Below are 22,548 nucleotides of genomic sequence, written 5' to 3'. Positions count from 1 at the left end.
ATTATCCACCATCCTTTGCATTTCGGGCTGTAATTTTAAGCTGTAAGAATCGTCACACGTGTGTATTTTCAGACTTAGATTAATTAACGATATCAATCAGGACGTCATGCGGTAATAGATCGGTCTAAAGTTTAAACACCAAGATAAAACAAGTTAAATTTACAAGAAGGGCATTTTTCTGATAAACAAGGCCAAAGGTCCCAGCACCTCCCTCCTAGAAAAGTGACCGCCACCACGTTATTTGTCGGAGCATAAAAACACAAAACAAAATATACAACACCAACTTCAAAATCATCAAACTTGTTTATCTTCTCTTCTTCCTTCTTTTGTACCTCTCCACTACAGCTACCCATTGGCTTATGCATCCCCAACTATACCATGCGCTTGGATCAGTTCCATTGCCATTCAGTATCTCTATCCAAACAAATCAAAGCTAGTTTCAGTGCAGCCCTCTTCATCAAGCTTGGGATTTCGAAGAAGGGAGAATCTACACGATGTGTGGAACCTAATCGTGCTTAGCATGAATAAACAAAGATTTTCTCGTTCTCATGAGATTTACAATTAGAAAAAGCGTAGATTAGCTCTAGCATATTCAATGATCCCAGTCATCAATAAAAATTGGTTGAATTAATCTCCATCGGTGGAAACAAGACCACATCTCAATTAAAAAGTGAATTGCTCCTTGGCATAATCTGAAATCAAGCATTACCGAAAATTCAAAGACCAGTGAAAACGATAGGGGTTCAGGGAACTGAGGTAATAATCTGAGCGAACCATGAATCACTTGTTTTTGGGTCTCACCCCTAGGGCAATTGTATGAAGAAAACGCGGCCATGTCAATTGAGGACTGAAAAAGGCAAGGCCTCGGTAAAGGAATCACAACTTGCCCATCAGGTGTACATTAGGAGAACCGGCAGTTTTTCATCTCTCCTCACAGGGGGATCTTCCCCAAGGGATTCCGACCCCTTATAAAAGATCAGAACCTCCTTTGAGTTGATAAGACCAGTCTTAGATTCCTTCCTCAATTTTTTCAATCCAAAACGAAATTCAGTATCTCCCAATCTTTCCGACACCAGTTTCAGTAGCCTCAATTTTATTTTATGATGATGTGTAGTTTTTCTTAACAGACAATGGTCCTTCTCCTTTCTCCTAGGCTTTTTCATCTTTAATTTTACCATTGGGTGTTGGACCTCTTTGTCCCCCCCCCCCCTGAGGTCGTTTTTCTTCTCGTAATTTCTTAATTCTCATATTTTTTTTTTAAAGCAGGCTGAGACCCCACATTTTGTCTCTTCTTTGCATTTATCTTTTGATTTCTACTTTTTTCAAACTTTTAAATCGTGCAAATAAAATCATCGTTAAATCTGAATTGGATTCAAGTGTCCATCCTCTTTGACTGCCTTTCTTTATTGTAGCTCCGTTTAACATTTCTTTTCTCCCTTTTAGTTTTCTTTTCTTTTGCCGCAGTATTAAATAAATCATCATAAAATAGGAATCGAATTCCCACTTTTTTATTTTTCATATAACACCAAAATTTCTAGAACATTACAAGGAAAACATTGAAAGAGGTTGATATTACCTTTGAAGTAACCAGAATATTGAAACTTAATTAGAGAATATTAATTCCCTTCGCTACAACTATCTTTGGCGAGTGGGATATACTTTCGAAAAGTGAAATAGAAGGACTTGGACGACAAAGTAAAGTGAACAAACGCGTTAGCTGGACCAAGTTTCACGAAAAAAGTCAAAATCAGTTCCTTGAACAAAATTAGCTTCACAGTAAGAAAACTCAATGTACACGTTTCACAAAGAGAAAAAAATCACTTTACAAAACTTTTGATAAAGAAGAAATAAAAACATAACAAGCTTACTGAAGACTTAAATCAAGATTCATTAAGTTTCTTGAAAAAAATAATCCATATGTAACAAGTTTCACGAACAAAATCATCAAAATAAATTAAGTTTCACGAAAAAATAAAACAACATACAAAAATTTCACGCAGAAAAGTATCACGGTAAATTGAGTTTCATGAACAAAAATCAAAAAGTTCAACGAAGAACACCGGTTTAACGAGGAAAATACTAATGCAAATGTTTCAAGAAGAGAAAAATCTACAGGCAATACCGTTTCATGAAGAAGAAATAAAATTATATTAAGTTTCTCGAAGACATAAACGAGGATACATTAAGTTTCTTGAAGAGATAACCCACATGCAAGGAGTTTCACGAACGAAAACGATCAAGCATCATAATCACAAAGAAAAACCAAGATACAACAAGTTTCACGAAGAAAAATATCAAGATAAATTAGGTTTCACGAACAAAAATCAGCATGTAACAAGTTCCACGAACAAAACTGGTTTCACGAGGATTAAAAATCATTGTATAAATTTCACGAAGAAAAAAATCACCATATAACAAGTTTCAAGAAGAATAAATAAAAATATAACATGTTTCTCGAAGACATAAGTCAGGATAGATTAAGCTTCTTGAAGATATAATCCACAAGCAACAGGTTTCATGAACAGAATCAGCATCCATCATGTTTCACGAAACAAAACCTAACATACAACAATTTTCACGAATGCAAATACAAAGATAAATTAAATTCCACGAACAAAAACCATCACGCTACAGGTTTCAGGAGCAAAGCAAGTTTCACGAACAAAAACCAATATGCATCATATTTCACAAAGAAAAACCCCCCTTGCAACAAGTTTCACGAAGAAAAAATGATAAGTTAAGTTTCACAAAAGAATAAATTATCATACAAGTTCCAAGAAGAAAAATATCAAGTTATTTCACGAGGCAAAAAAAAATCATTGTACACGTTTTACGGAGATAAAATTATAATACACGGAGATAATAATATACACCCCAACACCTAGATAGTGGGGGCGCTTCGCGCCCCCCGCGCGCGTAAGTCGTTACGCGCCATATTAGTTACGCGTCATTGTAGTTGTGTCCCTATGTCCGACCTGTGAATATATATATATATATATGTTTTTAACTACGTAAAACTTGCGAATATACAACATTCTTTGCTGTCCCATTGTCTGTGCATATAAATAGATTGTCAGGTTTACCGACTCTTGAACATGCAACATATAATGGTCCATGGCAAAACAATCCGTATTCAGATCTATACCTCATGATTCTAATGATTGCCCTTGAGCTTTGTTGATGGTGATTGCTAATCGACCGTTCCCTGTGTCGCCGTCGTCATTTATATATCCCCCTGTGCCCCCCGGCGTCCCCGTTGTAGTTGTGTCCCTGTGTCCCGGTCGTCATTTATATTCCCTGTGTCCCGATCGTCATTTGTATCCCGGTGTCCCGGTCTGTATATACATTCGTTTTTGAAATGGTATATGATGAAATAAATTTTTGTATTTTTCCCCCTTTTTTTATTTTTTTTGGTTTTTACTTATTTTTTAGTTTTTTAGTTTTTTTTCTTTTCTCTTTTTAATTTTTTTATTTTTTGTTTAGTTTTGTTTTTCTCCTTTATTTTTCATTTTTTCCTTTTTTTATTTTTTTCCCTTTTTTATAGTTTTTTTTAGTTTTTTAGCTTTTTTAGTTTTTTTTCTTTTTAGTTTTTTTGTAGTTTTTACCTTTTTTTTAGTTTTTTTTTACTTATGTCCTGGTCGTCATTTATACTCCCTGTGTCCCGGTGCTTTGTTGATGGTGATTGGTAATCGAACATTCCTTGTGTCCCGGTCGCTTTCTCTTTGAGTTTCCCGGTCGTCATTTATATTCCCTATGTGCCGGTGTCCCGGTCGTCATTTGTGTCCCGATGTCCCGGTCTGTAATTTCGTCAGTCGAAAACATGACGTCAGTCGACACACAAACATGACGTCACTCGACAGACACACACACACACAGCCAACTTATTTTTATATATATAGATGAAGTTTAATGAAGAAGAAATAAAAATACAGTGAGTTTCTCGAAGATATAAATCAAGATACATTAATTTTCTTGAAAAAATAATCCACAGTCAGCAAGTTTCATGAACGAAAAATCAGCACGCAACAAGTTCCAAGAACAAAACCAGTTCCAAGAGGAGAAAAATTAATGTATAAGTCCCACGAAGAGATAAATCCATATGCAACAAGTTTCATGAAGAAGAAATAACACTATAACAAGTTTCTCGAGGACATAAATCAAGATACATTAAATTATCTGAAGAAGTAATCCCCACGCAATAAGTTTACGAACAAAAATCAACGTGCATCGTGTTTCACGAAGAAAAAAATATGCACCAAGTTTGAAAAACATCAACATGCAACAAAACAATACATCCGCATACAACACGTCTCAGGAACAAAAAAAAAAACAATATACAACATGCAATGAGTTCTACGAAGAGAAATTAAAAGTTTCATGAGGAGAAAGTTAACATGCAAAAGGTTTCACGAAGAAATAATCAACACACAACATGATTCCTGAATAAAAAAAAATCAAATTGTAACTAAATTCATGAAAAAAAAACAGAACAAGTGTCATGAGGAGAAAAAATAGAAAATGCAACATGTCTCACGAAGAAAACATCAACACGAAACAACTATTTTCGAAGATAAAATAAAATAAAGTTTCACAAGGAAAAAATTAACATTGAACAAGTTTCACAAAGAAAGAAAAATCGACATACATTGGACCTTGTTTGAAATTCTGAAATAATCAATTGATTTTGAAAACTACATATATTGAACCTCTTGTTTCAGAGACGGTACCTGTTTCAGACAGGTAGCCCTACAGAGAGTGGCGTTTTCAGCAATTTTGTGGTACAAAAAAAGCGTCCTACCCAAAAAAAAACTCCAAGAAAGTTATCGTGTGAAAATTCTGAGATAGTCAATTGATTTAGAATTATCGAAAACTATACGCATATTGAGCCTCGAGTTTCAGAGGCAAAAAAAGTTTAACATAAAAAAAAAGTTTAAAATAGACATTTATTTTAGCCAAAAAAAACTGTCCAAACAAAAAAAATGCGGTGTTTTATTCATTTTGTGGTGCAAAACAACAATTCTAACCAAAAGAAGGTCAGAAATCAATTGTCAGACAATTCTAAGAAAGCTAACTGATTTGGAATGATCGAAAATCCATATGAATATTGAGCCTTGAGCTTCAGAGGCAGAAACGCCGTACGGTGGCGCATTCGTTCCTAGAGCTCCAGGTAGCCATAATAAATAAAAGGTTAACATATACATTTATTTTAGCGAAAAAGACTGTCCCACAGTAATGCGGCATTTTCAGCCATTTTTAGGTGCAAAACCAGATTTCTACCCAAAAGAAGTCCAAAAAAGTTATTGTGTGAAAATTCTGAGACAGTCAATCGATTTAGAATTAATGCATATCTATAACCATATTGAGCGTCCAGCAGTAATGCCGCAAGATAGCACACCGGTTTTCAAAAAATTTAAGTAGCCCTAAAAAATAAACGGCTAGCAGACATTTATTTTAGTCAAAAAGGTTGTCCCACAGCAAAGCGGCGTTTCCAGCCTTTTTGTGGTGCAAAGCAATAATTCCGATCAAAATAGGCCAAAAGGATATTGTTTGTAAAGTGTTAAACAGTTAATTGATTTAAAATTATCGTAAATATATACACAAATTGAGACTTGAGTTTAACAAGTCAATAAAACCGTAGGGTAGCGCATTCGTTTCCAAAGGGGAAGTAGTCCTACAAAATAAACGGCTAACATAGACACTTAATTTAGCCAAAAAAACACTCACACAACAAAGTAGTGTTTTCAGCTATTTTGTCGTGCAAAACAACAATTTTAGCAAAAAGATGGCTTAAATATTATTAAATGACAATTCTGAGATAGTTAATTGACCTACAATTATTGAGAATCTACACATATATTGAGCCTCGAGTTTCAGAGAGAGTATTGCCATACGCTAGCAAAATTGTTTTTAGAAGATGCAGGTAGTCCTACAAAAAAAACGGCTAACAAAGACATTTGTTTTAGGCGAAAAGTCTGTGCCCCAGCAAAGTGAAGTTTTCAGCCATGTTGATGTGCAACACAACAATTCTAGCCAAAAGAATTTCATAAAGCTATCGTGAGAATATTCTCATATAGTCAATTGATTTAGAATTATCGAAAAACTATACGCATACTCAGCCTCGATTTTAGGAGGTAGTAATGCCTCACTGTAGCGTATTCGTTTTTGAAGTTACAAATAGTTCTACAAAATATCGGTTAACAAAGACATTTGTTTTAAGGCAAAAAAGAATATCCCATAGCAAAGCGGTAGTTTTAGCTACTTTGTGGTGCAAAATAAAAATTCTACCCAAAACAAAAAACTATTGTGTGAAAATTCTGAGATAGTCAACTGATTTGGTCATGAAAATCTATATGTAAATTGAGCCTCGAGTTTCAGAGGACGTAATGCCGTACCGTAGTGCATTCGTTTCTAAAGGTACAGGTAGTCCCTCAAAATATCGATAGATATTTATTTTAGCCACAAATACTTATTTTAGCCACGATAGATATCTAAATGTGCAAGTAGTCCTACGAAATGAACGCCTAACTTAGACATTTATTTTAGCCAAAACGACTGTCTCATAGCCCACATGCATCCGTGATCTTACTTCTCGCAAAAAATACAAAATTCTTTATTTTTGTTTATAGGAGCTTTATAAAATGTAAACTAAAGCGTTAATAAAACTTTACCTCTAATAACAACCCTTCCCCTTGTGGAATCGGTTGCTAGGGTGGGCTACCCACAAATTGTCACGGTGGCGTGAAATATGTATAGTCTTGACTCAAAGAAACATAACATTTTCATTAAAACCTCTCAGATATATCCAAATGTGAAAAATATGTCTCTATTTTCTTGCAGACGCGTCCAATAGAGCCATAGAAATGATGCACTTTCATTAAGATCTATCATAAACGCATCTTAATACATTTGAATTCCGTAGTACCCACGTGTGCGTTGCCATTACGTCATTCCCGATAAATATACCAACTCAGGTAACATTGCCTCCCTTCCAATAAATCTAGCAAGGCATGTAAGATTTCGTGACATCCCACGAGTGCACCGTTATTACGTAATACCCATGTGTGTGTCCTCCTCAGTAACAACCGGGACTTAACCACTTGACTAACAGACTCTAAGCAACCCAATTGCATAACACCCCAAATTCTATTATATAACAACCAAAGAAATAGATAACTTCGAAGACCACACTGCCTTTCCATGACGAAAATATAACAGTTCAAAATAGGGATGAAATGTTTTAATTGACAGTGAAACAAATGTAAATTTTTTTTTAACTGGTTATTTCGAACACATATACAGTGTCCATCATCAGCAGTAAAACTAAAAGACATTAATAAAATCAAACAAAATTTATACCCAATAAACTAATTACATATAGTTTATTGCTCTTATTTTTTTTCAATGCAACAGCAGAAGCAAATCTCCTTGACCTTTTCTGTTCCGGTTCATTAGATTTATCTGACATATCAGGTGGACAGAGGTCAAAGATCTTAGGTGAAATGAGATTTACTTTATTTAACCTCAATAAATTCTCATAAATTGAATTCAATCCAAATTCACCTGTATCTCTGCTTATGGAATTATTCTTGAATAGAATTTTTTTTAATTTCGATTGTTTTCCTGAAAATTTGCTTTAAACCTTGGTCCCTAGAGATCAAAGAAATATTCTCAAACAAAATAAAATGATTTGGATAATTATGAATATGTTCCGATAGAGCCAACGTGAAATCTTCAGGTTTGGAATTTTGCTTTAAGGACGATGAAATAGAATTATGATGTTGCAGTAATCTTATTTTTAAATTATGGTTAGTACGTCCAACATAAGAGCTTCCACAAGTACATGGGATTTTATAAGCCCCACTTTGTTGCTCTGCTGAAGTTCGATCGTCTCCAGAATTTAAAAAAACTAGCCAAAGTATTACTACCTCTTAAAGTTACTTTAAACCATTATTTTATAAAATTCTTTTAAAATACCAAACCTGCCATTATGACCAATTGTTGCAAGTATAAAGTCATCAACAAGTGCTCTTAGCAAGTGGTTAGTGTCATTATGTAAACCGCTCATGTCGACACAAATTCTATACATTAAGAATTTCGGCAAAACTTGTGAAAAAACTAAAAGAAGTGGAAATTTCTTCAAATTCTATAATCTCAAGTATCGACATAGCATCAATGTAGGCTATACGAATATTGATGTAAAAGCCGTAGACATTCTTCTAGAAAGAAAGATATTATGAAATTTGGACTTAAGTAGTGGTAAAACAGTTTTGGAAGTCGGTGTTCTTAGGTTGCGCAATACGTTCTCTTGTTTTATTTCAATCCAGAGGGATTTTTTCGAACAAGTAAATGGTTTACCCACGAGGGCCTCTTTAAGTCCTTTATCAGTAAATTGTTTTGTAGAAAATATTGAAACAATAGCGTTAAATTCATATTTTTTAAAACACAAATTTTGGGGAAGATATATGGATGACATAACTTCAGTGTGGAATTATGGGGAAGAGGAATTAAAGGTTATTTAGAACATCTTAATTTTGGGGGAGGTGATTTAAAATTTACAATTGAATTAGAAGAGGATAAGAAACTTCCTTTTCTGGATGTTCTTCTTTTAAGAAATGAAAATAGTCTGGATTTTAAAATTTACAGAAAACCTACAAACAATAATAGTTTTTGTCGTTCTTCATCGGTCCCGCACGCCAAGTAAAAATTGGTTTAATCATATCCTTAAATGACCGTAATTTTGAATTTGCTCTCCAAAATTTATTGAGGGGAATTATTGTTGTTAAAAGAAATTTTAATAAGTAACAACTACCCAGGTTGGTTAGTTGACAAGACTTTTTTGAAAAGAAGGAAGAATTTCTAAAATTTTCTAACGATATCCTGGAAATAATTGAAAAGAAAGATGTTTTTTGTTCTTCACCATATGTTCCAGGGCTTAGTGAAAAACTTGAAAGGATTTTACAAAATAATGGTTTAATGGTAGCTTTAGGAGGTAGTGACACTTTGGCTAGTTTTTTAAATTCTGGAAAGTATTGAAATTCTGTAGAGCAACAAAGTGGGGTTTGTAAAATCTCATGTACTTGTGGAAGCGCTTATGTGGGATGTACTTACCAGAATTTAAAAATGAGATTACTGCAGCATCATAATTCTATTTCATCGTCCTTAAAGCAAAATTCCAAACCTGAAGATTTCACGTCGGCTCTATCGGAACATATTTATAATTATCCAAATCATTTTATTTTGTTAGGGAATGTTTCTTTGATTTCTAGGGACCAAGTTTTAAAGCAAAGTTTCAGGGAAACAATTGAAATTAAAAAAATTATATTCTAAATAACTCCATAAACAGAAAAACAGGTGAATTTGGATAGGATTCAATTTATGATAATTTACTGAGGCCAAATAAAGTAAATCTCATTTCACATATGAGCTTTGACCTCTGTCCACCTGATATACCAGATTAATCAAATGAACCGGAACCGAAAAGGTCAAGGAGATTTGCTTCTGTCGTTGCATTGAAAAAAAATAAGAGCAATAAACTATATGTAATTAGTTTATTGGGTATAGATTTTGTCTGTTTTTATTAATGTCTTTTAGTTTTACTGCTAATGATGGAAATTGTATATGTGTTCGAAATATCTAGTTAAAAATTTTTATATTCGTTTCACTGTCAATTAAAAGGTTTCTGTTATATTTTAACAAAAGAAATGATTCCCTATTACGCAACAGACACCTGAATCTCGTAGAAATCATTCCCAATGACGTAACATGCACCTTCACTTTGCCCAGAGGGAATCGTCGTTCAAATTAAATAATTAAAGGATGAGAGGAGTAGTGGCTAAGGGTCTCATCGGAAGCTGAGGTGCATCATTGCTAAGGAAGGTCACGGATGTCTGTCTATTTTTTTCCCAGGGGTAACGTAACGGCCCAGTGGTCATAGAATATCGGAAAACCGCATTCGAACGAAAACTAAAATTCTAGCGCCATATTTGAGTAACTAAAAATACTAGCGGGCAGAGTAAGCCCCCTTGCGCGCTCCTTTTTTCTCATTATGTAAAAGCTATGTAAGGTGAGGAGGCTAGGAATCTCTTAAATAAATTTATTTATGTTTTTGTTATATACCTCCTGCAGCTGAAGTTGCTGAAGTTGACACACTGAAGTTGACACACTGCAAACCGATTTCTTTCGCTAGTTTCTTTCAGCTTAGCCTGAGAAAAGACAAAGAGAAGGGACAAAATAGATGGGAAATATATAGTTATTAAAATATATAACATGTTTCTAAAGGGGTTAACCTAACTTCACATCTTGAGCTGCAGGGGGTATATCATACAAGTACCAAAAAAAATGTTTTATTGATGTGATTTTTTCCTTTTTTATTTGTTTTATATTGTGTTTCATTGAAGACAGCTGTTAAAAAAATTGTCAAAATATTCGAGTAGATTGTACAATCTTGTTATTCACTGTCTTCACAAACTCCTCATTATCCTCTATTTTTTGTATGAATTTGAAAAAAAAAAATTCCAAAATACACTTCAACTTCTGATCTTCTTGCAAACTTTTCAACTACACTTGCTCTTATGATCAGACGAGTAGACAAAGTATTTTTCAGTCTTGTTAGACAACGGCGCGTTTATAGTTACAGGCAAATCTAATTCTCATGACATCTAGTCGACCTTCGAATTTTGATTTCCACTTTTTCCTTAGGTCTTTTGGTGTATTTCCTCTTTGGGCGCGGCTCTTCAACCTTGCTTTTTAAGTCATCCATCCCATGACAGTGTTTTAGCATGTTTATTCTTCTACGTTTACTTAATTCGCTCTTTTTCAACCGTTTAATGCCCGTTCGATTAAGCCCTCCTCTTCTACCAGCCTTGTATACATCTTTTTGTTCATCTTCAAGACTTTTTTTGGCTGATTTCAGCCACGAAGGCGGTGCTTCTTTGTTCATTCGAATTGGCCAATAAAGCAATGATTGAAGTCGACGTGTAAGAAGATACTGAGAATACTCCGGTGTCAGCCTTGGAGTGTCATCTGTCACAGGCAGTCCCAAGCTACTTTGGCATAGGTTAGACTCCTGCTTCTTCATCATTTTTTCAAGAGAATCTTTATGATGAATTAAAGACCTTAACAGTAGTAAAGTTGGTACATTTGGAGGGTGGTAACATGTCTTGTCAAATGTGTTGTTTAATTCCTGAAGACTATTTTCCACTAGATTCTGATTTTTTATCATGGAATCTCCATTTCGCTCTTCAAGCATATTATTCTCAATTGGATTATCACTTAGACTCTTTGTAGATGTTATGTCTGTTTCATTTCTACTTTGCTCTACATGACTGCCATCTTCCTCAATATGACTTCCTCTCTGCAGAACTGAATTGTTTTGAACATGGCCCTGATTTTTTATTTTTTCAATTAACCTTCGTTTTTTTAATGAGGATTCTTCATAAGGGTCTCTTTCTACATACTGGCCTTCCCTCAATATCTTAACAAGGTGTTCTATCATGGCGTGGGGAACATATGTATCCAGCTTTGGATAGGCACAAAAAAAATCATAAATATTTCCATCTATTTTATCATAAGCCGTAAAAAAGTTGCAAGGATCCACTTCCAAGAACTTAAGATATCTCACCAGTAACATTGCTCCACATCGAGATTCTTTAGAGAACAATGAACAAGATGGGTTTCTATATTCAGACTTGGCCCTTCCAATTCGGACAAAATAGGGCTTGCAGTACTCTTTCAAATTTGTTCGCAGGGAAGCTCTCACTTTGGTGTTGATACGGTAACTATTGCCTTGAAGCCTTTCCCGGAACTTTTTAATGTTGAAACATCCGATTTGATTTATAACGTCATCATTTACTTTGTTATTCTGATTGAACTTCTCAGTTTCTTTATGTTCGGCATCCCTATGATAGGCTAAGAAACGATATCGACGTTCAACTTGATCGGCTGACTTTCCAGGAAATGAAGATTTTAGTCTAGCGTATGGAATACTATCTGGTTTATAAGACCTTTTCAAAGCATAAATAATACGATCGTCTTCTTCAGGGTGCCACTTATTGTTTTGATACTCATCAACATGACCAATCCCCTTGAGGTGTTGGTACCTCTTCTTAGCAGATTCCAAAGTCCTGTTAATACATGGGGAGGCTTCTTGATGCGGTTTATTTTCATCGTTGGGTTTCTTCTCGAGTTCAGTTTCAAACATTTCCCTTTCTTTAAAATAAATGATAAGAAGTGCATCTTCTATTCTGGTAAAACCTTTTACGTTTTTTGGAATCCTATTCTGAATTATACTATGAATTTTTCTAATTTGGTGATACGAATATCCTTCCAAACGCCTATAAAGCTCATTTTCAACATACTTGAAGGGCAAGACACCATTTATATCACTGACTGAGTCAATTATCTCCTTTTTTGAAGCTATTTCCATTTCTTCTGTCAATCTCTCCATCTGCTTCTCAAGCCATTTTTCTTTTTTTTTAGGAAATTTGTACCTTAGTTCTTTAACCAGTTGACTAAACTTTAACTCAGAATTTCTTATCAAATTCTGCAGGATCTCTTCATCAGATTTACTTATTGAATCATAAAGTAATCTGGGCTGAGCGTACTTGATCCAAAAGTTTTGCCACCAATCAATGTCCAATTCCTGTGATAGTTTGATGTTTATCTCTTTCACGACTTTATGCCAATCAATATCCTCAATGGCAATGACAGAGAGTTCTTCTGACCTTCTATCAAGCATATTTTTTTCTAACTCTTTTAAATTGGTAATTTCATCCAATATTCTATCCCTACCCTCCAGAAGAAGAGACATACGGGTCTTTATATACGAGACATACTTCGACCTTAATTCAGAAATTCTTGACTGAATACTTTCTAGTCTCTGACTAAATATCTCATTCTCAAGCTCAGTCGAATACAAAGTGCGATTTATTCTCGCAAAATCTTCACCAAGTAATTTTTCTTCTTTAATTATGTGTTTGCTTATCTCATTGTTCTCACAAGATAATGCAGAGCAGCCAAAATGATCAATTGTTTTCACAAAATCTGAATCCATTTCGAACTCTCTTTCTGTTTTGAATTCACTACTATTATCATAACTGTAATCTTTGTTGTATTCAAAACTGTCCAACATTGTATTACACAATTTGTCTAGGTTTTGGCGGTTCCAGCCTTTAACTGGTGGTTATCTGACACAGGAATAAAGCCCCACTGATTTTACTAAATGCAAGAAAAACTTTGGGTCTTGTGTTTTCATACAGTATCAGAGCAAGACAACAGATTTGCATTTGATAAAAAAAAAAAAAAATCAACAAAAGTAAGTTAAAAGGTTTATAAGAGCTATACTCTAACTTAATGACGTGCATGCCTTCTATCTTCAAACGAGCAATAATTAAGTATATATGTATTCAATATATATATATATATATATATATATATATATATATATATATATATATATATGTCCTTTTTTTGGAAATGGCTCAGTAATTTATTCAAAAAATTGATATAATATTAGCTTCTGGACTGAAAAAAAATCTAAATAGGTTATAACTTCGGAATAATTTTTTTTTCTCAGGGGTGATCGCATCAAACCTATGGTCCTCCTAATGACGTCACAGTATGCCACTTCCACTTTCCGAATTTATTTTTTTTACCTGTTTACAACGTCATCCGTTCACTGATGCTTTCCGCAGACAGATTGGGAACTTAAAATTGTGTTTCGCTTTAGCTTGATGCAATGTAAGCGATGATCCAACCATCAATTATAACATCTTTAGCTTCAAATCTGCTGGACAATTTATCACAAAAGAATGTGGTAGCACATACGACACAAACCATTCCCAAATTTGAATCACCTTCATACTGCTAAATGTCCTTTGTACACTCCGGTGATGCTATTGATGAACAGCTTGCACATCCTCCAAATTACAGAATCAGTTGCAAATGAGGATCTGTTGAATGAGATATTGTGAGACTAACTACGATGACATCACTTTCCATTTCGACCGGTGTTTGCGATGACGATACATAAATGACGAGAGCAAACTTTCGAATTTGTTGGCGCCCCTTTTAGCACACCTGTTTTTAATCATGGTATGGTGTACACATCATTTTCATACATTAAACGACAAAATACCTTTAAAGCTTAATATCCCCTGAAAATGAGCATCGGACGTATTATCTTAAGTGGTAGTCCCTGAAGCCGCGCCAAAACCGGCGGCACGCCACCTCCGAAAAGGCTTTGGCGCGCCGTCACTGTTTCTGTCCTCTTTACAACAATGTAATAATTTCTAATCAAAATGAGTTTCGACTAGCCCATATATTCCCCAATACCTTTTTTATAAATGTTTTCTTCTGTAGGTTGAATAATAGCCTATACGTAAAATCTTCATCAGACTGCTAAGGTCAATCGCATTCAGCCCCCAGCCTATACCATAGTTAACATTAGCTAAGAAGCGCTTTATTTCCAGTTTTTTTTTTACATTACTCCTAAGAAATAGAATCCAATCGTAAAACAATGAGAATCCCCAGTCACTGTAGCGTTGAGAGTTAGATGTTCAGAAGGATCAACTGGTTAATTTCTAATTTTGTTCTCTACTTTTGCAATTTTTATTTATAATTGATTTACATTCATTTTCACTATCATATTCAGTTTTTTCCACCCTTAGCTTTTACGCCAAAGTTTAACTTTTGCATTCACAAAACTTCGAAGCTGAAAAAATATCCATAAAAGAGCTGTCCTCCTAATAACAAAACACAAAATCGCAAAGAAAAGAAGACCAAGGACAATTAACAGCCAGTGAAAAAATTGAAACTTAAGCAAATATCAAACAGTTCGTGGTAACGAACTGTAGTAAGGAGCGATCCGGCTCAATAGTAACCAAAACTCTAAAAAATTGAATTTTGATATCAATATCTACATCAAAAGAATCGCATTTTAATGCTGATTTTAAATGTATAAGTTTCATCAAGTTTAGTCTTACCCATCAAAAGTTACGAGCCTGAGAAAATTTGCCTGATTTAGAAAAATAGGGGGAAACACCCCCTAAAAGTCGTAGGATCTTAACAAAAATGACACCATCAAATTCAGCGTATCAGAGAACCCTACTGTAGAAGTTTCAAGCTCCTATCTACAAAAAAGTGGAATTTTGTATTTTTTGCCAGAAGACAAATCACGGGTGCGTGTTTATTTGTTTGTTTTTTTTTCTTTTCCCCAGGGGTCATCGTATCGACCAAGTGGTCCTAGAATGTCGCAAGAGGGCTCATTCTAACGGAAATGAAAAGTTCTAGTGCCCTTTTTAAGTGACCGAAAAAATTGGAGGGCATCTAGGCCCCCTCCCACGCTCATTTTTTCCCGAAGTCAACGGATCAAAATTTTGAGATAACCATTTTGTTCAGCATAGTCGAAAACCATAATAACTATGTCTTTGGGGATGACTTACTCCCCCACAGTCCCTGGGGGAGGGGCTGCAAGTTACAAACTTCGAGCAATGTTTACATATTATAATGGTTATTGGGAAGTGTACAGACGTTTTCAGGGGGATTTTTTGGTTTTGGGGGTAGGGTTGAGGGGAGGGGGCTATGTGGGAAGATCTTTCCTTGGAGAAATATGTCATGGGGGAAGAAAAATTCAATGAAAAGGGCGCAGGGCGTAGAACGAATCTGGTCACATTAGAAAAAAACGTCAAATTCAGAGCTTAATATACAATGTTGGGTGTTCGGAGCCTCTCTATTATGGAGTATAATTTGAAAATAACACAACTATACGAGCGATAAAACATATATACCACAACCATAACTCAACTAACGAAAGAACTGCTAAGAGATAACACAACTATAAAGCGAAAACAGGTGAAAACTAACGGGAAAATAAACGAACTAAGAGGTGGAAGGGGCCCAGAGAAAAAATATAATCCTTTTCCAATTTTGAGCCTAACTTCCGCAAAGGAGTAATAATGTCAGAAGCCCCGAAATACCGAATTATTTTCTTTTTCCTATAAGACCGGGGTAAATGAAACAGAAACTTACAATATCGGAAATATAATATACACAATTCAGCCAGATCTTGTCTTTTTTTCAGGATAGGTGAAATACCAGATAGGAAAAGTATTGAATGGTCGCAAAAACTAGTGTATAGCAATTCAAGCGCTTTTCGATAATAATGACCACGATTAGCTACTATTTTACCATAACCCGCTTTAAGTTTTCTTTAATAGGCCGTACAATATTGATCCTAAAAGCTAGTAGATTCCAGTAAATATGAATGCTTGACCGCCGCAAATCAGAGACACAATGGATGGAGAAGTTAGAACGCGGATTTCAAATGGGCATAGACTTTGCATTAAAGACTATGTACTCGCACTTGTCAATATTCAATGACAGACCAACAGTTTTGAAATTTTTTGAAATAGATGATACGGAATTCGAGAGACTAGATCTAGAACGGCTAGATCTAGAAGTATATCATCCGCATATGCAATACAAGAGACATTTACCAAATTACAAAAAAGAAAGGGCATAATTGTGTATAACACACTGCGGATACAAATACTGAAAAGATACGGTGAAAGAACACCACCTTGACGCACTTCCAAGCGGGTTGGAATATTCCCATAACAATTAGAGTGAAACTTAACCGAATATAGGAATTACTATACCAAAACTGAAGAACCTGAACGATAAAACGTTGACTCCTGAACTGACAAGGGAAAACATAACTTGAGAATGAGAAATACTGTCAAAAGCTTTAGACAGGTTCAGGGCACAAAAATGGACCCAGCGATTTTACTGTGTATAGCTTTCTACTTTTTTCAAATGTTACCGCTACATATCTGTAAAATTAGCACACGCCACTTTCCTTGAATTTTCTTTCGAATCCTATTTGCACTGAATCTCTATTCCACTTCCAGTTGCATGCCGACTCTGTATCAAACAGTTCGTGGTAACGAACTGTAGTAAGAAGCGACCCGGCTCAATAGTAGACAAAACTCTAAAGGACGGGATTTTGATGCTAAAAGATACATCAAAAGAATCGGCTTTTAAAGCTGATTTTAAATATATAAGTTTCATCAAATTTAGTCTTTGTCATCAAAAGTTACGAGCCTGAGAAAATTTCCCTTATTTCGTTTAATAGGGGGAAACGCCCCCTAAAAGTCACATAATCTTAACGAAAATCACACCATCGCATTCAGCGTATCAGAGAACCCTGTAGCGAAAATTTCAAGCTCCTATCTACAAAAATGTGGAATTTCATATTTTTGGCCAGAAGACAGATCACGGGTGCGTGTTTATTTGTTTTTTTTTTTTCAGGGGTCATCGTATCGACCAAGTGGTCCTAGAATGTCGATAGATGGCTCATTCTAACGGAATTGAAAGTCAACGAATCAAAATTTTGAGATAGCCATTTTGTTCCGCATAGTCGACAACCATAATAATTATGTCTTTGGGGATGACTTACTCCCCCACAGTCCCTGGGGGAGGGGCTGCAAGTTACAAACTTTGATCAGTGTTTGCATACAGTAATAGTTATTGGGAAGTATATAAACATTTTCAGTTTTTTTTTGTTTTGGCCGGGGGTGAGGGAAGAGGGTTATATGGGAGGATCTTTCCTTGGAGGAATATGTCATGGGGGAAAAGAAATTCAATGAAAAGGGCGCAGGATTTTCTAGCATTACTATAAAAAAACAATGGAAAAAAAACATGAAAATTTTTTTTCATTTGAAAGTACGGAGTAGCAATAAAACTTAAAACGAACAGAGATTATTACGCATATGAGGTGTTTTTCTCCACCTAAATACCTCCCTCTTTATGCTAAAGTATTTTTAGTAATTTCAACTATCTATTCTACGGCCTTTCTGATTGAGGGGTAATTCTTAAAGAATTGGGACAAAAGTTAAGAGTTATCAAACAGTTCCTGGTAACGAACTGTAGTAAGGAGCGACCCTGCTCAATAGTAATCAAAACTCTAAAAAATGGAATTTTGATACCAATAGCTACATCAAAAGAATTGCGTTTTAATGCTGATTTTAAATATATAAGTTTCATCAAGTTTAGTCTTAACCATCAAAAGTTACGAACCTGAGAAAATTTGCGTTATTTTAGAAAATAGGGGGAAACACCCACTAAAAGTCATAGAATCTTAACGAAAATCACACCATCAGATTCAGCGTATCAGAGAACCGGACTGTAGAAGTTTCAAGCTCCTATCTACAAAAATGTGGAATTTTGTATTTTTTGCCAGAAGGCAGATCACGGACGCGTGTTTATTTGTTTGTTTGTTTTTGTTTTTTTTTTGTTTTTTTTTCTTTTTCCCAGGGATGATCGTATCGACCCAGTTGTCCTAGAATGTTGTGACAGGGCTCATTCTAACGGAAATGAAAAGTTCTAGTGCCCCTTTTAAGTGACCAAAAAAATTGGAGGGCACCTATGCCCCCTCCCACGCTAATTATTTTCCCAAAATTAACCGATCAAAATTCCGAAATAGCCATTTTATTCAGCGTAGTCGAACAACCTTATAACTGTGTCTTTGGGGACGACTTACTCCCCTACAGTCCCCGTGAGAGGGGCTACAAGTTACAAACTTTGACCAGTGCTTACATATAGTAATGGTGATTGGGAAGTGTGCAGGCGTTTTCAGTAGGATTTTTTGGTTGGGGGGAGGGGTTGAGAATAGGGGGATAGGCTGGGGGAGCTTTCCATCGAGAAATTTGTCATGGTGGAAGAAAATTTCCATGAAGGGAGTGCAGGATTTACTAGCAGTATTAAAAAAAAAACAATGAAAAAAGAAATATGAAAAAGTTTTTTTTCAGATGGAAGTAAAGAGCAGCATTAAAACTTAAAACGAACAGAAATTATTACCCATATGAGGGGCTCACCTCCTCCTAATACCCCGCTCTTTACGCTAAAGTATTTTTTGTAATTTCAACTATTTATTTTACGGATTTGGTGATTCAGGGGTCATTCTTAATGAATTGGGACAAAATTTAAGCTTTAGTGTAAAGAGCGAGGTACTGACGAGGGGGCGAACCCCCTCATATATGTAATAAAAACATGAGAATACAAAACTTCTTTACGTAAGCTAATTTATAAGTTACGTATATCTTTTACTAAAAAAAAAATTCGTAAAAAATTAAAAGTTCTAGTTGCCTTTATCTTAATTAACCAAAAAGTCGGAGGGCAACTAGGCTTCCTCCCCCGCTCTTTTTTCTCAAAATCATTCGATCAAAATTATGAGAAAGCCATTTAGCAAAAAAAAATAAATATGCAAATTTCGTTTTAATTATTCCTCTGCGGAGCCAAAATCAAAACATGCATTGATTGAAAAACGTTCAGAAATTAAATAAAAAAAAAACAAGTTTTTTTTAACTAAAAGTAAGGAGCAAAATTAAAACTTAAAACGAACAGAAATTACTTCGTATATGAAAGGGGCTGCTTCCTCACCAACGCCCCGCTCTTTACGCTAAAGTTTTTTACTATTTTAAAAAGAAGAGTTGAGAGAAAGAGTCAAACTTTAGCGTAAAGAGCGGGGCGTTGGTGAGGAAGCAAATCCCATGTTAAAATCGAAAATTTATATTTAAAAAGTACTCAAGTATTCATTGGCGGAAAATACCGCTTTTAATATCAGGCCATAGCTTCCTGAAGATGCTACAAAATGTTTGCTCTATTTCCTCTAATTGCTTAGAAATCTTAGAAAATGTCTCGCTCTTTTTCACAAGTGTACTCTATGAAGGATGTTGATCTTAGAACAAAATCAGTACTATCATGAGAAGAAGACAATAACCTGTAAGATGATTGCAACCATTTTTCGATGTATTTTCCTGTTTTCGAACAGTCCCATAGAATATTTTCAGCTACCTGAAATTTGTATAAGCGTTTTGCCAGAAAGAATCGTTTCAGATCGCCCTAGAAACCAGACTGACAAGCTGGTATAACTAACCTGCTATTTCCGCCAATGAATAAGTGCTATTTGAAGGGTTTGACAATCGACGGTCTCTAGAGAATTGAGAGACAGAAGGCTACACTAACTTTGATTTTGAGCCTCGATGTTTTCAAGTTCACTTAATCACGGCCTTAACTTATTTACGTTGTGGTCACTTGAGCCTTGTTTTCACTGTTTCCATTCCAGGGATTCCTCTCCCCTAAAATGGTAATTTTGGGGTCTTTCAGGGGGAAACTTGTTCATTTAGGGATATGAGAATTCTCACAAGTGTTTTTTAATTATTAAGAAATTTCTAGGCTACTGATCCTAGAAAATCTTTTTCCGTCGCGAAAAAGGAAAATAGGACTAAGTAATTTTTCACCTCATTTTTACAGAAGGCTGATTGTCTGGACGTGCCATAAGAGAGTTAAGGAACTTTTGCGAAGTCGATTAGGAAGCATATTATGTTTGAATGGTTACCTATGCTGGATCGAGCCTTCTAGCCGTCTAGACGACGACACCAACAACTAAATTGACCCAGGAGTCATGAGAAGAGCGATCCAAAAATCCTTTAAAACTACTAATCGTTTGAAGAAAAGTTGGTAAAGGTAAAAATTAGGGACCTCTGCATTCAAAGGTGCAGAATTACTGTTAAATTAAACCCGGACAAGCAGTAATAAATTAATTGTTTATATCCTTTTCCTACCGGACAGCTCTCTGCACCTTTAGAGCCCAATAGGCTGAATAATATACAGTAATAAATAGGATGTTTTTATCAGGAGTCCCTTCTCCTTCCCTTTTCTGTACTTCTAACGAAAACTTGGTTAGTTATTAAGAAAAGAGCAATTTTCATGTTATTTTTCATATATCTGCCTCCTCCTGTTTCCAAGCATCCCGGTCTCTTTTTGTGATTCTTGTTGGCGGGGCCTTGAGAATGGCGGGGCATGATGCTTGGGTCCTCTCTGTTACCTTAAAATGCCTGCACTTCATCAGCCTTTTCATGCAAGGAAACAAAAAAAAAGTTCGAAGGCCACATCTGGGCAGTAGGGCTGCTTCAAAAGCGTTGGGGATCCGGCCTCGGTCAAGTAGCTCTTCACGAGAGAGGCGGTGTGAGCCGGGGCGTTGTCATGATGCAACTTCCAGTCAACTACAGTGTCTTGCCGGACCCGGTTGACCTTTTATTTGAGTCTCTTGAACACTTCGACATACAAACTCATGGTGAACGATGGCTTTGATGTCAAAAAGACAATGAGGATCGTTTTCACATTGGATGTGGTCATTCTTGCCTTTTTTGGGCGAGGAGACACCAACGTGTGCTATTCGGAAGATTGCCTCTTTGTCACGAAATCATACTCAAAGATCCAGGACTCTTAACCTGTTCAAATATGTTCAAATTTTCTTGGCACACTTTCACTCACCGCTATTTTTGGTCGTCAATGAGTACTTTTGGAAGAATCTTCGCGCACACCTTGCATATGTTCTCATGCACCATCACAATGTCATGAACCACATATTTTGGTTAATTTAACATTTGGGCAATTAAACAAATACACTTAATCGACGGCCTGAGTTCAAAACTTTGCGCACAAGAGTCACGTCATCAGTGGTCATCATTAACCTCTTCTCGACCCTCCAAATAGGCCTGCTGCCACCGAAATACACAAAACCACATACAAGCGCCCCCACCAACTAGGTGTTGGGGTGGCGCGAAGCGCTACCCCAGCAGCTAGTTTATGATAATTTATTGAGGTAAAATAAAGTAAATCTCATTTCACATAAGAGCTTTGACCTCTGTCCACCTGATATATCAGATAAATCTAATGAACCGGAACCGAAAAGGTCAAGGAGATTTGCTTCTTTTGTTGCATTGAAAAAAAATAAGAGCAACAAACTATAAGTAATTAGTTTATTGGGTATAAATATTATCTGTTTTTATTAATGTCTTTTAGTTTTACTGCTAATGATGGACATTGTATATGTGTTCGAGATATCTAGTTAAAAATTTTTATATTTGTTTCACTGTCAATTAAAAGGTTTCATCCCTATTTTGAACTGTTATATTTTAACCAAGGAAATGATTCCCTATTATGTAACAGACACCAGAATATCGTAAAAAACAATCCCAATGACATAACATGCACCTGCACCTTGCCCAGAGGGAATCGTCGTCCAAATTAAATAATTAAAGGATGAGAGGAGTAGTGGCTAAGGGTCTCATCGGAAGCTGAGGTACATCATTGCTAAGGAATGTCACAGATGTCAGTCTATTTTTTTCTCAGGGGTGATCGTAACGTCCCAGTGGTCATAGAATATCGGATAACCCCATTCAAACGGAAACTAAAATTTTAGCGCCATATTTCAGTGACTAAAAATACTGGAGGGCTGACTAGGCCCCCTTGCGTGCTCCTTTTTACTCATTATCGTCCGATCAAAATTTTGATTCAACCATTCTGTTCAGCACATTTGAAAGGCTGAATAACTACGCCTTTGGATATATTATGACCCCCTAATAACCCCTGGGGAAAGTTCTTTAAGTTATAAAATTTGCACATTGTTTACGTACAGTATTTGCTATTGGAAAGTATGTATACATTTTTCGGGGGGGGGGTGATTTTTCTGCTAGGGGATTTTCC

At 35.6% G+C, this 22,548-nt stretch overlaps 2 protein-coding genes across 2 annotated transcripts in view; both read right to left on the bottom strand.

The window, feature by feature from the left end:
- LOC136037674 (methionine synthase reductase-like) overlaps nucleotides 1–22,548 on the bottom strand; it is a gene marked incomplete at its 3' end in the record, with an annotated part of 463,030 nt that overhangs the window by 32,855 nt on the left and 407,627 nt on the right.
- Nucleotides 9,626–13,093, bottom strand: LOC136037673 (uncharacterized; the record flags this gene model as incomplete). The annotated part of the gene is given in 1 exon segment (XM_065720414.1): nucleotides 9,626–13,093. A coding segment is annotated over 1 exon segment (2,451 nt), but the record flags the coding sequence as incomplete, so codon positions are not given.

The sequence above is a fragment of the Artemia franciscana genome, chromosome 17, assembly GCF_032884065.1.
Source record: "Artemia franciscana chromosome 17, ASM3288406v1, whole genome shotgun sequence".
Classification (NCBI taxonomy): Eukaryota; Metazoa; Arthropoda; class Branchiopoda; order Anostraca; family Artemiidae; genus Artemia; species Artemia franciscana.
Note: the sequence above shows the minus strand (reverse complement) of the source record. Positions and strands in the feature narration are given on the sequence as shown.